At 55.7% G+C, this 15,400-nt stretch overlaps 4 protein-coding genes and 1 pseudogene across 5 annotated transcripts in view; 3 read left to right on the top strand and 2 right to left on the bottom strand.

Moving 5' to 3' along the window:
• CHIR-AB1 (immunoglobulin-like receptor CHIR-AB1) overlaps positions 1–15,400 on the top strand; it is a 173,847-nt gene that overhangs the window by 46,303 nt on the left and 112,144 nt on the right.
• CHIR-A2 (immunoglobulin-like receptor CHIR-A2) overlaps positions 1–15,400 on the bottom strand; it is a gene marked incomplete at its 3' end in the record, with an annotated part of 151,594 nt that overhangs the window by 33,826 nt on the left and 102,368 nt on the right.
• LOC112531095 (immunoglobulin superfamily member 1-like) lies at positions 1,505–3,639 on the bottom strand. Its single transcript, XM_046904900.1, has 7 exons — positions 3,593–3,639; positions 3,484–3,519; positions 3,088–3,366; positions 2,697–3,008; positions 2,435–2,575; positions 2,286–2,323; positions 1,505–1,833 (listed from the first exon to the last, which is right to left on the bottom strand). Exons 1-7 carry the CDS (start codon positions 3,621–3,623, stop codon positions 1,696–1,698), a joined length of 975 nt encoding a protein of 324 aa, XP_046760856.1. The 5' UTR covers positions 3,624–3,639; the 3' UTR covers positions 1,505–1,695.
• On the top strand, positions 6,847–9,288 carry LOC112531161 (free fatty acid receptor 3-like). Its single transcript, XM_040654292.2, has 2 exons — positions 6,847–7,010; positions 7,904–9,288. The coding sequence occupies exon 2, from the start codon at positions 7,917–7,919 to the stop codon at positions 9,018–9,020; it is 1,104 nt and encodes a 367-aa protein (XP_040510226.1). The 5' UTR covers positions 6,847–7,010; positions 7,904–7,916; the 3' UTR covers positions 9,021–9,288.
• Positions 10,842–13,086, top strand: LOC112531191 (annotated as a pseudogene).

Genomic DNA, 15,400 nt, shown 5'->3' with positions numbered 1-15,400 from the left:
TCAGGATGATGTGATGTCACCTCCTGATGTGGCAATATTAGCCCATAGGGATGGTTGCACTGGGGGGTCCCTCTGGGGTGCAACAAGTGGAGAGATGCACTCGGCACACTGCGCCTGTTGAGGTGCCCCACACGCTCTCAAGCCTGGGTGTCATGGTTCATGGCTGCTGCAGCAGAAGCGTAAAAGCTGACTGGGAGGAAAATGAGGAAGAGAGAGGAAAAGAAAGGAGAGAAATTGGAGAGAAGCAGAGAAGGAACGTAAGAGAGAGAGATGCAGGGAGGAAAGCAATCATGGTCCACTTTGTGGAGTTGCGGTGGTGGTACAGAAAGGGGGATGAGAGTGCTCACGCAATGATTGAAGTCACCACCTGGCAAAAAGGAGATATCAAGAAATGCAGCTTCTCTGGTGTCACAGAGTTGTGTAGATAAAGCTGTGCCCGTGACAGGTCCGGAAAGGTCCAGAGGTGACCTCTCAGCTCTACCCCAGGAAGGCTCCATGCTGTGACAGGTCCGAGCAGGGCCAAGCCATGGCTGCCTGGGAAATGCCAGTGCTGGGCTGCTCCCCTGTTCCTGAGGAGCTGAAAAGGGGCACTGTGTGCCCTTCCCCACCGGGAATGCCTTGGGCTCAGAACCGCACAGTGTGCGCTGTGTTGGGAGCAGTGCTGCTGACAGCCCAGAAGGAGAGGCTGTCATTCAACACACTGCTGATGGAAGGCTGAAATCCTGGCAGGGGCCATTGGCAGCCCTGCAGAGCCAATTCACTGCTGAATGGAATAGCACTCAGTGAGGGTGTGTCATTCGAACCGTAATACCCCATCTACACCAAAACCTCCATCCACCCCAAAATCCTCCTCTCAGACCCAAAGCCTCCAACCAACTCAACATTTCTATCCAACCTCAAACCTCCATCGAGAAGACTGCAGATCCTTCATGAAGCTCCCAGATCTTTCTGTGGTCCCAAAAGGTCTCCATCCAGCCCCCCCACAATCCTCCATCTGGACTCCATAATCTCCATCGAGCTCACAAACTCTCCAGCATTTCCCCTTCCAGCACCAAAAGGGGGAAGTCAGCTCTCCTGCCATTCCCCTCACTGCTGCTCCCACACACAGCCCTCCCACACACAAACTTCCTCCTCTCCCCCACTTTCTGGCAAACCCCACAACCCCTCTGTCCTGTTCCCAACCGTCACCCAAAGGCATTTTCCCTCCTCACCACAAATCCTGCCCCAACACCACTGTGGGATGGGGGCTGGTTTGGCTTGTGGAGATGGAGATGCGCCGTGGGGAGCACACGGAAAGGACACCCGTGTGCTGTGGGGACAGATGTGGTGCAGGCACAGGGCAGGTGTTGATGACATGCATGTGCTGTGGAGGCACACGTGTAGTGCAGACCCAGGGAGCACATGCTAAGGACACACATGAGCAGCAGTGTGTACAGCTGGTGGTGCACACATACGGCATCGCACAGACACACACAGAAGCACAGAGTTCAGCGTGTCCCACAAGTGTGTTTGTACACCTGTTGTGCACATGGGATGGTGCACACCCGTTTAATACACATCCACGTGTTCACACGCACAGGTACATGGCTGTAATTCACACGTGGTGGTGAGCACACCGAGCACACTGGCACTGTGCACCCTTGAAGTCCATGTGTGCACACAACACACCCGTGTTTGCGTACACATCTGGGGGCATCAGCGGGGTCCCCGCGTGCCCACCTCGGCGTAGATAATGGGGGGTTCCGGGGTGGTAGAAGAGCCGCGGGGGTGGGTGCTGGAGGTCGCAGCTTGCAGCTGGGCGTAGGTCAGACCCTCGCTGTCACCGGGGGACACCTGGGGACACAGGGACAGCAGTGTGACCATGGGATCCCAACATGCCTGAGGGGAGGACAGCATTGTATAATGGGTGGGGGGCTGTCCAGGAGAAGGGGGTTGGGATTGTGGGGTGGTGTAGATTTTGGGAAGCTGTGGCTGTGACATTGGGGTTCCCTGTGGGTGGTGTTTGGGAGTCCCATTCTCGTTTGAGGGTGCCAATTGAGTCTGGGGATGTTTAAGGCTAGGGGGATGCGAGGGGGCTTCAGTTTGGGGTGTGGGGTATCCCCATGGTGGAGATTTGGAGGTCCCCATGGGCTGGATTTGAGGGTGCACACAACGTGATGGGAAGGCATAAAAGGGAGAGGTTTCCTTAGGGTCCCCATGGGCAGGGTTAGGGTTTTCCTGATGACATCTGGGGAAGGGGCAATGGGGCAGGTACGGGTTAGGGGTCCCCCGACCCAGACACTGACCTGGAACTGCATGGCCTCAGGGCTACTGGGGGTGGCACCTGAGTCATAAAGGGGAGGAGAGAAGGGTGGGATTATGGGCGTTCAAACAACACCAGTGGGGATCTATAGGGGATGTATGGGGGATCAAAGCCATTAAACCCCTTCCCCACCAGGCCTCTCATCTGTCTGCATTCGTCTTCTCTGAGCAACAAGGAGGAAAGAGACAGTGAGGATGATGATGAAGACAATGGCAGCAACCCAGCGCCCCACCACTACTGCCACCAGGTTCCTGCTGGGACCCCCATTGTCACCTGTGGGGTCAAAGTGCATTAGGTGTCCCCGTACACAGCCCTCACCACAGTGGATGAGGGATGCAGTGACACTGTCAGCCATGGGTGAGAAGGGGAACACTGAATGGGGGCTCAGACCTACCTGGGATTGCAGGTCTGGGAATCACTTCCAGGGTCACATTATCCCCAAGAGGTGAGAACAGAAGGCAGCAGCCTGTGATGCGGTAGGAGCACCTATAGGTGCCAGAGTCATCTGTGGTCACCCCAAAGAGGGTGAAGGTGGCAGTGCCCCCAGCACTGAGTTTTTGGCGCTGGACTGGAGCTGAGTGCCCTTCCTTGTGCAGGAAGAAGACGACCCCAGAGATGTTGTTCCAGCAGCGGATGGTGACATTGGTCCCTATCCCAACATATTCCTCAGGGCTGAGGGAAATGCCAGGTGGGGGATACCTGTGATCTGAGTGCAGAGGTAACAGAGATGGAACACAGCCCTGTGGGATCAGCCCAGGGCCATCTGCTTTCCCCAGTGCCCTCACCTGTCATCACCAGCTTCACGGGGTCACTCTTCCCCGATATCCCTGCAGGCTCCAACCCCTGGTACTGGCATTGATATCTCACTGCATCTTCCTGCTTAATGCTAGTTAAGGAGAACTCAGCCATGTCCTGCACGTTGTCCTTCTGCTCGATGTATGTTGCATTTTGGTACCGATAGAGTCGGACCCAGGCAGCTGGCTGGGGCAGACGGCAGCGCAGGGTGACATTGTTCGCCAGGGACACCCCTTGGCTGGGGTGCAGTGACAGGGAGGGTCGGGGCACTAGGACAGGGGACAGAAGTCAGCCTTGTCCCTGCACACCCTCCTGGGCCCCTCTGCTGCTCCCCTGACAACGCCCACCTCCCTCTGTACCCTTTCTCCCTCCTTCCCTATACTCACGTTGCTGTGCCCTGCTCGCTGCCACCAGCCACCAACCTGCAAGGAACACGGTCCTGGTCCCACTCAGGGCCACCAACCCCCGTGGCACCACGTCCCCATGGTCACTCACCGAGGATGAGGGCTACCGCCATTGGTGCCATGAGGCAGGAGCAGCCTGGGGACAGTGAGACTGCAGCGGAGAAAGGAAGTGGCCGGAGAGCTGCTTTCGGTTTCCAAGGGAGAAGGTGTGACATGATGACACATCCTCAGTATTGCAGATGGAGTCCCCAAGGGGTGGTGTGTTTGGGGATCCGCCAAGGGCTGACAAGCATGGAGCTGGAATTGCAGTCCATTTTGGGATGCCCCACACAGCCTGTAACCTCTCAGCTGTCACACGCTGCCAGTGTGTGGGAAGGGAAGGGAAGGGAAGGGAAGGGAAGGGAAGGGAAGGGAAGGGAAGGGAAGGGAAGGGAAGGGAAGGGAAGGGAAGGGAAGGGAAGGGAAGGGAAGGGAAGGGAAGGGAAGGGAAGGGAAGGGAAGGGAAGGGAAGGGAAGGGAAGGGAAGGGAAGGGAAGGGAAGGGAAGGGAAGGGAAGGGAAGGGAAGGGAAGGGAAGGGAAGGAAGGAGAGGAGAGGAGAGGAGAGGAGAGGAGAGGAGAGGAGAGGAGAGGAGAGGAGAGGAGAGGAGAGGAGAGGAGAGGAGAGGAGAGGAGAGGAGAGGAGAGGAGAGGAGAGGAGAGGAGAGGAGAGGAGAGGAGAGGAGAGGAGAGGAGAGGAGAGGAGAGGAGAGGAGAGGAGAGGAGAGGAGAGGAGAGGAGAGGAGAGGAGAGGAGAGGGGACGGGTGGGGAGGGGAGGGGAGGGGAGTGGAGGGGAGGGGAAGGGAGAGGAGGGGAGGGGAGGGGAGGGGAGGGGGAAGGAGGGGAGGGGGAAGGAGGGGAAAGGAGGGGAAAGGGAAGGGAAAAACTTTGCTCTCTTTTCACAGTCAGGAAGACTCCCAGACTACAGTAACCTTGGTCCTCACCCTCAGTAAGCCCAATGCCAGCACCACTGGTTGAGGAGATTCTGCACACACATTCGGTCTCAGTTTCTCCAGTGAGATTCCTTCCAGCTTGATGGCAATGGGCTCTTTTTTGTGGTCATCCCCAGGGGCTCCCCATCCTCATTTTGATAGTCTTTTTTGGTGAAAGGGTGAAACTGAGGGGCAGCCTTATCATCACATCTAGATTTTGTATCTCCCATTTCCTGCCATGGGCAGTAGCAGGCCACTTCCTAGCAACACACACCTACCTGTTCCCTCGCAGGTCTGCCACACTCGGACACCACATCCTCCTCCTCCAGGTCAGCAACAGTTATCTGTAATTGATGCTCTCTCACAAAGGCCTCATGCAGATGGTTCTGCAAACTGTGCTGTGCTATCTGTGCATGCAAGCACACCTTTGGCTCAACTTCCAGTTCAGCTTGCAAACTCCTTATCACCGCTCTCAGTGACTCAGTTCCTCACTCAATTTGCTGCACAACACATCTATCTTCCTGCACTGCTATCTCTGCGGCACCTCAAACTCCACAAACAATGGCCTCACCTTCACCAGATCTCAATCAACGTCCTTTTGACAAGTCCTGTATCCGTTCTGCACTCTACATCAGGCTGAACTCGTGTAGACGTGAGCAGCTGCCACAGAGCTCAGACATGGCCCAAACAAAATCCTTCTTTCTCAACTCAGATCATAGCCCTTCTGGATTCCTCTTGCTCTTTATCCAGGGCATTCTGCCCATGATGCCAAGGAAAATGTCCCGTCCCACTCGGTGAGTTGTGAGAAAGGTGAATCTTAGGAACCTTCCAAACAGGGGACTCCTTTATGAACCCAACTGTCCCTGTATTCCTTCTGGCTGGTGGAACTGGCATTGCCAGAGGCGGTCAGCAATTCCCTCACTGCTTGTTCCTCTCCAAATTTCCACTTCATTTCTTTCGTGAGTTGCCGTACGACGATGGTGATCTCCATGCAAGCTTCCACATCTGACGCTATCTGGATGTTGGGAGAAAAGATCATCATTCCAAACACCATTCTACACCACCTCCAGCACAGCTCGTTCCCTCCCATACTGGATACCTCTTTCCCTGCTGCTCTCCCGTCACCACCTCACACAGCTCCCCTCAGAGTTCCATTTCTCACCCGATGCAATACGGTGTGAGATATCCCTTTGGCAGTGCAGGTCAGCTGGCCTGCTGCTGTCCCCTCCCAGCTCCTGGTGCCCTCCAGCCCCTCGCTGGCAGCACAGGGTGAGAAGCTGAGAAGCGGAACCATCTGTGGCTCTGTGCAGCACTGCTCAGCTACAACTGAACCACGGCTGTGCCATCAGCATTGGTTTTCTCCTAAAGCCAAAACACAGCACCACACCAGAAAGATGAAAACATGAACTTTATTCCAGTTGAAGCCAGGAGAGAAGGGCACGTAAGGGGTACGTGCAGGTCTGTAGATAGGGTCAAAGCAGAAGTTGAAGGTAATTATCAATATTTCTAGGGATTACATATGGCATGAAATCAGTTACAAACTTTCACCCCCAGTACTGTCAGCTCTGTGTATCCAAAGGCTGCGGGCAGCGAGGAGGAAGAAGAGGCCAAGGCCAAAGGCGAGGGCAGCAGCGCATCCTCTCACCATCACCACCACCAGATTCCCATGGGACTCCTCAGCAACTGTGGGGTGTGAGAGGTGGAGTGACTGCATCCCTGGAAGAAAGTCCCTGGGGATGCCGCCCATGGGTGACACAAGGGGCACCCAAATGGGGGGCTCTGACCTACCTGGAGGTGCAGGTCCCCATGTCACCTTCAGCATCACACGGCCCCCAAGGGCTGAGGGCAGAAGATAGGTGTCTGCAATGTGGTAGAAGCACCAATAGATGCTGGTGTCAGCTGGGGTTACCCCAAAGAGGGTGAAGGTGGCCATGCCCCCACCATTGGTGTTCCTGTGCTGGACAGGGGCTGAGTGCCCACCCTGGTGCAGGGAGATGGTGCCCTGATAACCCTGGTTCCAGCACTGGATGCTGATGTTTGTCCCTACCTCCACCTGTTCCTCAGGCGTTGGGGAAATGCTGGATGGGGGATATTTGGATCTACGTACAGAGAGAAGACAGTTAAGGGACACAGCCCCACAGCGCTGCACCTCCTATTTTTGTACATTTACGCCAATTTTGGGACTCCCCACAACCACACAGCAGACGTTTGCTGTTCAGGAAACACCACATTTCCTTCAGTGTCACCGCTGCCCCATAGGACACCCCCCTGAAGTGACAGCCCCTCTGTACCCACCCTACACACCTGTGGGGTGTCCCATAAAAAGTGCACCCCCCCCCCCCCATTTTTTTCTCCCCCCAAAATGTCCCATCACCCTCAAGTAGTGTCGCTCAGCCTAGGGGGTGTCCCCACCCCATGACAAAGGAGAAAGGGCCTCTGCGGGGAGTGGCCCCCAAGTGTGGCCCCACCCCTGGCAGTTCCTCACTTAACCTATGGGGCGGGACCCAGCTCCCCACAGACACTGAGGCAAACAGAGGAGGTGAGCACATGGGGGATTCCTGGTGGGCTGAGGGATGTGTGGCAGCAGTGTAGTACTGGGGAAAGGTGAAGAGTCGTAGGGTTATCGGGAGGGATATGGGGTCATGGGACGATGTGGCAGGATGTGGGGTTGTGGTAGTATGGGTTGGAGATATGGGATCATGGTGCTCTGTATCTCGATACAAGGCCAACGAGCTGGACATGGGGCAAGCAGACAGCACGTGGAGCTCTGGAGTGGGATGGGGGGTCATGGGGCTGTGGGGCAGGACATATGGCTGTGGGGTAGCAGGGAGGGTTTTGTGGTGGGGCATGAGGTTTTGAGGAGTTGTGGGGTGTGGAGAGCTGTAGGAGAGCGGTGGGATTTGGGGGCAGTGATGGGTTTTTAGATGGGGAGGCTCAGTGCCCTGCCCCTCGTCTTCTCCTCACCCTGAGCAGGAAATGCATTAATCAACACCAAATCTCACCCCATGTCCTGCCCCACAGATCCATATCCTGTTTCATAGCTTTCTGCCCACAGCCCCGGAGCCTTCCTCCTGCTGTGCTCATCCTCATGTCTTTGGGATTACTAGGACCACATACACCTTCCCATAGCCCCATATCACACTTCATAGCCCCATAACTCTTCCCACTGCCTTATATCATGCCCTATAGCTCCACATCCAACCCCATATCCTCATTGCCTGTCCCATTCCCCCAGAAATTGACATATTACCCCACGGCCCCATTTGTGCCCCATAGCCCTGCCTCATAGCCCCATGACTCCATAGTCCAACCCATAGCTCTGCTATCACCCCTTAGCTCATCCTATAGCCCCAGTTTGATACCATGGCCTATCCTGTAGCCCCAGTATGACCCCCTAGCCTGCCCTACAGCTCTGTGCCCTTTGTCCCACAGCCTTCCTCTCGCCATGCTCGTCTTTGCTGTCCACGCGCTGACCTTCGCCGTGGGATTTCCTGCCAATGTCTTCACCTTCCTCACCCTCCTCATCAAAATCCGATGTCACCGTCCTCATCCCCACCTCACCGCTGCCAACCTCCTCCTCCTCAACCTCATCACTGCCGACCTCCTTGTCCTCCTCTTCCTCCCCTTCAAGATGGCCGAAGAGGCAGCCATGATGGTGTGGCCCTTCTCCACAGCGCTCTGCCCCATAGCAAACTTCTGCTTCTACTCCAGCATCTACCTCAGCACTCTCTTTATGGCTGCCCTCAGTGTGGAGCGCTACTTTGGGGTCGTGTTCCCGCACCGCTACAACCGGCGCCGGAGGTTATGGCGGACGATGGCCACCAGCGCTGTCCTTTCAGTGATGGCATTGTCCCATTGTTCCATCGTTTTTGTGGCAGAATATCACAGAGAGTTTGGTGACAATGGGTCTGAGGCTGATGGGGAAGGTGGTTATGGGGTGAATTTGACCAAGACCAGGGAATCCGGGATCCGCAGGATCTCCAGCCCCAACACCAACCTCAACAACTCCAGCTTCAAATCCTCTGCCTGCACAACCCCAAACACACCGCACATCCCCACCACCACCCCGTGGACTTCCCAGAATGCCCCTGAGACTCAGCGCCACTGGGGCTACCACTGCTACGATGACTTCTCCCAAACCCAGCTGCACTTCGTCCTCCCGCTGCGCCTTGAGCTCTTCCTCATCCTCTTCCTCATCCCCTTTGCCATCACCATGTTCTGCTACATCGGCCTCATCCGTGCCCTCCTCACTCGACCCCACATCCCACCGCAGAAGAAGTACCGCACTGTGGGGCTGGCTGTGGTCACCATGGTCAACTTTGGGATCTGCTTTGGACCCTACAACATCTCGCATGTGGTGGGCTTTGTGCAGCAGCGCAGCCCTGAGTGGAGGCCCTACGCTCTGCTCCTCACCACCCTCAGCGCTGCGCTCGACCCCTTCATCTTCTATTTCTCCTCCAGTGCAGTGCGGAGGGCGGTCAGTGGGGTGGCGGGGGCAATTCGGGACACAATATGTAGGTTTTGGGGTTGGTGTTGGCACAGGGAATGAGCCTGTAAGAGAAGGCAGTTATGGGCTAAATAAGGTTGTTGTGATTGGAGTGGGTTTAATGGGGTAGGAGGTCAGAAATGGGGATGGGTCCAGATTCCTTGTGGTCAGCGTGGTCCCACAGACGTGTCCAATGTTTGTGGGTCAACCAATTCTTGGTCAGTGTATCACTGTCCCATGGGGTTGGGGTCAGCATGGAAACATGGTAGAGATCAGTGGGGTCAATAAGATCCCACAAATGTAACCAATGTGGTCAATGGAGAACTGTGAGTGTGACTTAATGTTGACCCTGATATCCAATGGGGTTGGAGTCAATGTGGACCAAAGGATCAATGTGGACCCAGCATTGCTTCATCCCCACTGTCCCCAATTCCTTCCATGTCCCCCATGTCTGCAGTGTTCTCAATATCCAGCAATGTCTGCAGTTCCTCCAATGTCCCCAGTGTCCCCAGTGCCCTCAGTGCCCCAAGTGCCCCCAGTATTCCCAGTGTCCTGACAGCTGGCAATAACTTCAGGGCCATCAGCACTTCATGGAGATCCCTCAGCACACGACCCCTCTCTCCAGGGAAGGCGACTGTTCCCAGATCAGAGGACATCTGCGGCCTCAAAGCAGAGTCCCAGCAGCCCACCGCCATCAGGATGTGCCCTGTACCCTGTAGGGCTGATCAGAGGTGTTATAACAAGGCAGAAGTGCTAATTAAAACCTATTCAGCAGCCATGTATTTGTCTGTCAGTTCCTGGTCTCGTGGCAGTGACAGCCTGGCACAGCAGTTGGCGCAGCAGTTGGTGTGGGCAGGGCGAGCAGGAGGGCAGAGCATCGCTCCCCACTGCGGAGATCTGCTCACCCATCAGCTGCCTCCCAAACAACACATTTGGATGTGGTCTCTACGAGGCTGAAAGCTCTTCCCCAAATCAATGCAGGTCTCCAGAGTGTGCGCACCCCAGAACGTGCCCATGCAGGTCTGCAGCAGCTGGAAGTGCCTGAGCCTGCACCCAGGTCATTGCACAGGGCAAGGTGGTCAGCTCCACGCCTCCAGACCCCCTTCAGATAAATCGAGAGAAGGGTGGCTGTCGTAGGGGCCTCCTTCTGAGGGCAACAGAGGCTCTGACACATCAGCCAGACTCTACCCGTAGGGAAGTGTGCTGCCCTCCTGGGGCCCTGCTCAGGGACATCACCAGGACACTCCCTGCTCCGGTTCACCCCTCTGGCTGTTCTCCCTTACTGATGGGTCAGGCCGGCAGTGATGCAGTCACTGAGAGAAGGCTGAGGGCCATGCAAAGGGTGTTCAGGGCACTGGGGTGGTCAGTGGGCAGAGTGGGAGTACAGGTGGAGTTTTCCTCTGTCCCCTCAGTGGCAGCGAGGGATGCTGAGAAGACTGGGAGAGCTCATCTGAGAAATGCGTGGCTGAGAGGTCGGTGCCACGGCAGGAATTCTGTTTTTTCTGACCACGGGGCGGTGTACTCTGTGCTGGGCTGATGGCTGCAGGTGGATCCCAGCTGTGTGAAGGGGGAAGCGGATCTCAGACCAGGAGCTGTTGGGGCTCACTGACAGGGCTTTAAACTGGCAGCCTTTTGGGGACAGCATGAGACATGGAGGGGTGACAGTCTGTGTGGGACGCCCCAACTGGGGATGTGTGCAGTGCTCTGTGTGTGTCACCACTGGGTGCCCTCAGTACCACCACCCACTTGGGGACCACAAATACCACATGAGGAGACAACATCACAGCACGCTGTCCACAAGAGGAACTGACAGCAGCTCTTTGGCCACTTCTTTTCTCTGCTGCAGACTCGCTGTCCCCAAGCTGCTCCTGCCTTATGGCACCAATGGTGTCGGCCCTCATCCTCGGTGAGTGACAATGGGGACGTGGTGCCACGGGGGTGGGTGGCCCTGTGTGGGACCAGGACCGTGTCCCTTGCAGGTTGGTGGCTGGTGGCAGCGAGCAGGGCACAGCAACGTGAGTATGGGGACAGAGGGAGGGGAGCATGGTCATGGGGCCAGCAGAGGGGCCCAGGATGGTGTGCAGGGACAAGGCTGACTGCTGTCCCCTGTCCTAGTGCCCCGACCCTCCCTGTCGCTGCACCCCAGCCAGGGGGTGTCCCCGGGGAGACACTGTCACCCTGCGCTGCCACCTGCCCCAGCCGGCTGCCTGGGTTGAGCTCTACCACGATGGACTTTTGAGATCCTACAAGGACATGGACAAGCATCAGGTCATGGCTGAGTTCTCCTTGGTTTGTGTAAAGCTGGAAGATGCAATGAAGTATTGGTGCCAGTACCGGGTTTTGGAGCCAGCGGGAGTATCAGAGAAGAGTTTCCCCTCGAATTGGTGGTGACAGGTGAGGGTTATGGGGCAAGCAGATGGGCCTGGGCATTCTCCGTAGGGCCACGTCCTATCTCTGTTATCTCCCTGCATTCAGATCATCGATATTCCCCACCTAACATTTCCATCAGCCACGAAAAAATTGTGGAAGTGGGGACCAATGTCACCATCCAGTGCTGCAATCAGGGCTATGGCGGCATCATCTTCTTGCACAAGGACGGGCACTCAGCCCCTGTCCAGCACCAGGACCCCCGTGGCGGGGGCACAGTCACCTTCATCCTTGTTGCGGTGACCCCAGCTGACAGTGGCACCTACAGGTGCTGCTATCACCCCAAGGCCTCCCTCTTTGTGTCCACACCCCTTGGGGACAGCATAACGCTGGAGGTGACTCCCTCACCTGCACCCCCAGGTAGGTACCTGCCCCCATTTGCTTGCCCCCAGTACCGCCCATGGGTGGCAGTGTCATCACATCCCTTCCCCATGGAGGTGATGCTGGGGATGAACACACCCAAGTACCTGTACCCCACAGGTGCTGAGTTGGTGTCCCGTGGGAACCTGGTGGTGGCAGTGGTGAGGGGCTGCGCTGCTGCCATCATCTTTGGCCTCGGCATCTTCTTTGTCATCGATGCCCGCAGCCTCTGGATATGGAGAGATGAGAGTCTGGGTGGGGAAGGGATTTAATGGTTTGGATCTCCTGTACATCCCCTACACATCTCCCCAGTCTTTCTCTTCCTCTCCTTCCATTCTTCTGTAGAATCCACCAGGTGTACCATTGGATCCACTATACATTGCCTATCCATTCCCCCAGGTGTTCTTTGTCCCCATTCCACCACCTAAAAATCCATCATGTATCCCCTGCCTCCCCTTCCAGACCCTATAAATTATCTAGTCCCAGTCATCTTGTGCATCTGTGTCCATCCTTTACTGATCCACTATAAATCCACCCAAGTGTTACCTGCATCCACCTCCATCCCCCTGCCTATTCTCACAAATTCAACAAGTTTCACACCCCTTTCATCTCCCATAAGCCCACTCTGCTCTCCTTTGGTTTTGACTCCGGTGCCTACCCACAAAATCCTGAGGTGGTGAAGTTCCAGATGAGTCTTTGGGTCAGGAACCCCGGATCCCAACCTGTCCCATCTGCCCCCCATACTCCACCTGGAACCCAAATCCCCTCACGTGAGGACCCCAGGACTCCCCAAATCATATGACTGCATTAGAGACCCCCAGGCCCCAAACTGTAGCCCTTGCAGACCCTGGGGAAATCCCAACCATAAACATCTCCCCAACAGTATGGGTAACCCCAAACCATGCAGTGGGACCCCAAAAAGCCACACATAGGATCTCCCAGTTTTGGACCAATTGGACCCCAAATCAAAATCCCTCCCAGATCCCCAAATGCATCATCTTTGACATTCACCTCACACTTACAACAGAGCTGTCCCTCCTCACTGCCTTCCTGAGGAGCCCCACAGTCTTTCTCCGCTGTCCCCATGTGACCCCTGGTGACAGTGAGGGACTGACCTGTGCCGACCAGGAGATCCCATCCCATGGGTGCACCCACCACTCCACAGACCCCACATACCGATGCTAACGTGGGTGCTGGAAGACCCCATTAAGGCCTCCCTCCCAGGTGTCTCCTTTTTGGGGTGCACTGTGTGGGAGAGACCCAAATTCCCTGTTTTGGGCTCCCTGATGCTCTGTTTCTCCCCTCAGTGATTCCCAGATCTCACCAAATCTAACCCCCACAAGTCACTGCCAGAGCCCCCATATACTTCTCAATCACATCAAATCCCTAAATGCTCATCTCTAACCACAACATCCTTTCATTTCCCTCAAATCCTTCCGCACCCTTTAATACCGTGGGTGCAGATCCCCACAGCTGTGAGCAGAGCGTGTTCCAACACAACTGCTCTCAGCAGTACAGCAGCCTCAGAGCTGCTGCTCACAGCGCTGAGCTGTTCCTTCCCTCTGGGCCATCCCAGCTCTCAGGGCTGTTTCCTTCCCTGCGCTGGCACTGCTTCTCCTCTCCAAGGGCTGCCCTGCAATTCTGGATGCTTCTGCCCGTTGGCCTGCAGCGTGTGCTCATGGCACAGCGGCCATGGATGCAATGTGCTCCTTGTGCTCAGCAGTGCCATCGCTCGCGCTGCAGGAACCTCACCATGGGAACTCCTCACACGGGCACTCTCTGCTCCACACAAGTGCTGTGGAACAACAAAACCCATTTTCTGACAGGTTTTCTTTGCTTGCTACCTCTCAAACATTTGCAAGACAAGGCTCTTGTTGTAACAACAGAGGCTGCAAAGCCCGAGATGCCGTGAGATAACCGGACAGCCTTTGTGTGTCCACCAATGGCACTGCTTCACCGCAAGCACCTTTCTGGTACAGACACATTTCTGACCAATGTGGCATTGTGAACTCACTTCTTTACATCCTTGCGATGCTGCAGCTGCCCACCAGCAGACACAGAGGGATGCCCAGAGAAGCTGCATTTCTTGCTGTCTCCTTTTGGCCAGGTGGAGACTTCAACTATTGGATGAGCACTCTCATCCCCCCTTCTGCTCCAGCACTGCAGCTCCTCAAAACAGACCACGATTGCTTTTCCCCTTCCATCTCTCTCTCTTATGTTCCTTCTCTGCTTCTCTCCATTTCCTCTCTTTTCTTTCTTTTTCTCTCTCTCCCTCATTTACATCCCATCTACAACCTCAAACTCCAATGTGGACACCTAGGTCATATTCATAGGAGCACCAAATCTAAGCCTCTGCACACCCCTAAAGCCTTAACCACCCCACAGACCCCATGGGTACCCTCAAGCCATGCATTGGGAACCCCTAACTACACCTGTAGCGTCCCTCAAAGTCCTACCCAAGGAGACCCCAAATCTCAGCCAGCCCAGAACAACAATCGCACTCCCTTGGCTATTACCCCGCATACTGGGATCATTGGTCCCCCCACATGCACTTTGGGGAACCCCATGGTATCACCCCACTGTTCCCCTGTGTCTCCAGGTGCCACCCGCTGACAACGAGGGGCTGACCTACACTGAGCTGCAAGCTGTGACCCCCAGCTTCTGCCGCCCTGGGCCCAGCGCGGTCCCCCAGCCCCCGGTTATCTGTCTCAGGTGTTTGCCAAGGATGACATTTCCCTCCTGCTGTGCTCCGTCCTTGGCAATAGTTTGTCACAGATGTCCGTACCCCAAAGGGCGGTGCCACGGATGAGGCAGATGTGGAGCGCTGGGTGTTTCTATCCGCTCAGAGAGGGCTGATTCAGCCTGGCAGAGACACACAGCCACAGTTCTGAGCTGAATGCCTGCCTGCAGTGCTGTGCATTCCATCGGAAGATTCACAGCTCACGTGTTCATGGTGACAGAAAATGGAGTCTCACAGATAAACCCCCAAAGGGATGAATTTCTCCTCACTTTGGAGCCCTGTTCCCCCACGTGTGCACACCCATATGTCTGCATCCACATGTGTGCCACTGCATGTCTTCACGTATATTATGTGTGTGCACAGTCACAATAGGCGCAGCAGCCGTACACACGTGTACTACATGCTTAGTGCTCTGCCTCTGTGTGTCTGTGACATCGTGTGTGTGCACGGATACACGTACAAAATAATGCATATGTGTGTGTCCTTAGCATGCGACAGAGGTCTGTGTGGGTGCCACTGTGTCCCCAGTGGTTCCTGCTGCTGTCCTCATTGAGGATTGTGGAGGAAAGCACAGTGGGGACAGAGTATGGAACCCAAAGTTTGTGGAGACAGCAGGCTGGACGTGTTGGGGACCACCTGTGATATCCCATGTGGGACACCCCACTGAAGCCACGTGTCCTGTGTTTTACACCCTCTTAGATGATGCCGTGCACTGCCACACACTGGCAGTGCTTTGCAGGAAGCGTGTGACAGGTGAGAGGTGAGCGCCTGTGTGGGGCATCCCAACAGGGACTGCAGTTCCAGCTTCATGCAGAGAAGCCCATGGCGTATCCCCAAAGACACCACCCCTTGGCAACCGCAATTGCAACACTGAGGAGGTGACATCATGTCACTTCTTGTCCCTTGGAAACTGAAA

The sequence above is a fragment of the Gallus gallus genome, chromosome 31 (assembly GCF_016699485.2).
Source record: "Gallus gallus isolate bGalGal1 chromosome 31, bGalGal1.mat.broiler.GRCg7b, whole genome shotgun sequence".
NCBI lineage: Eukaryota > Metazoa > Chordata > Aves > Galliformes > Phasianidae > Gallus > Gallus gallus.
Note: the sequence above shows the minus strand (reverse complement) of the source record. Positions and strands in the feature narration are given on the sequence as shown.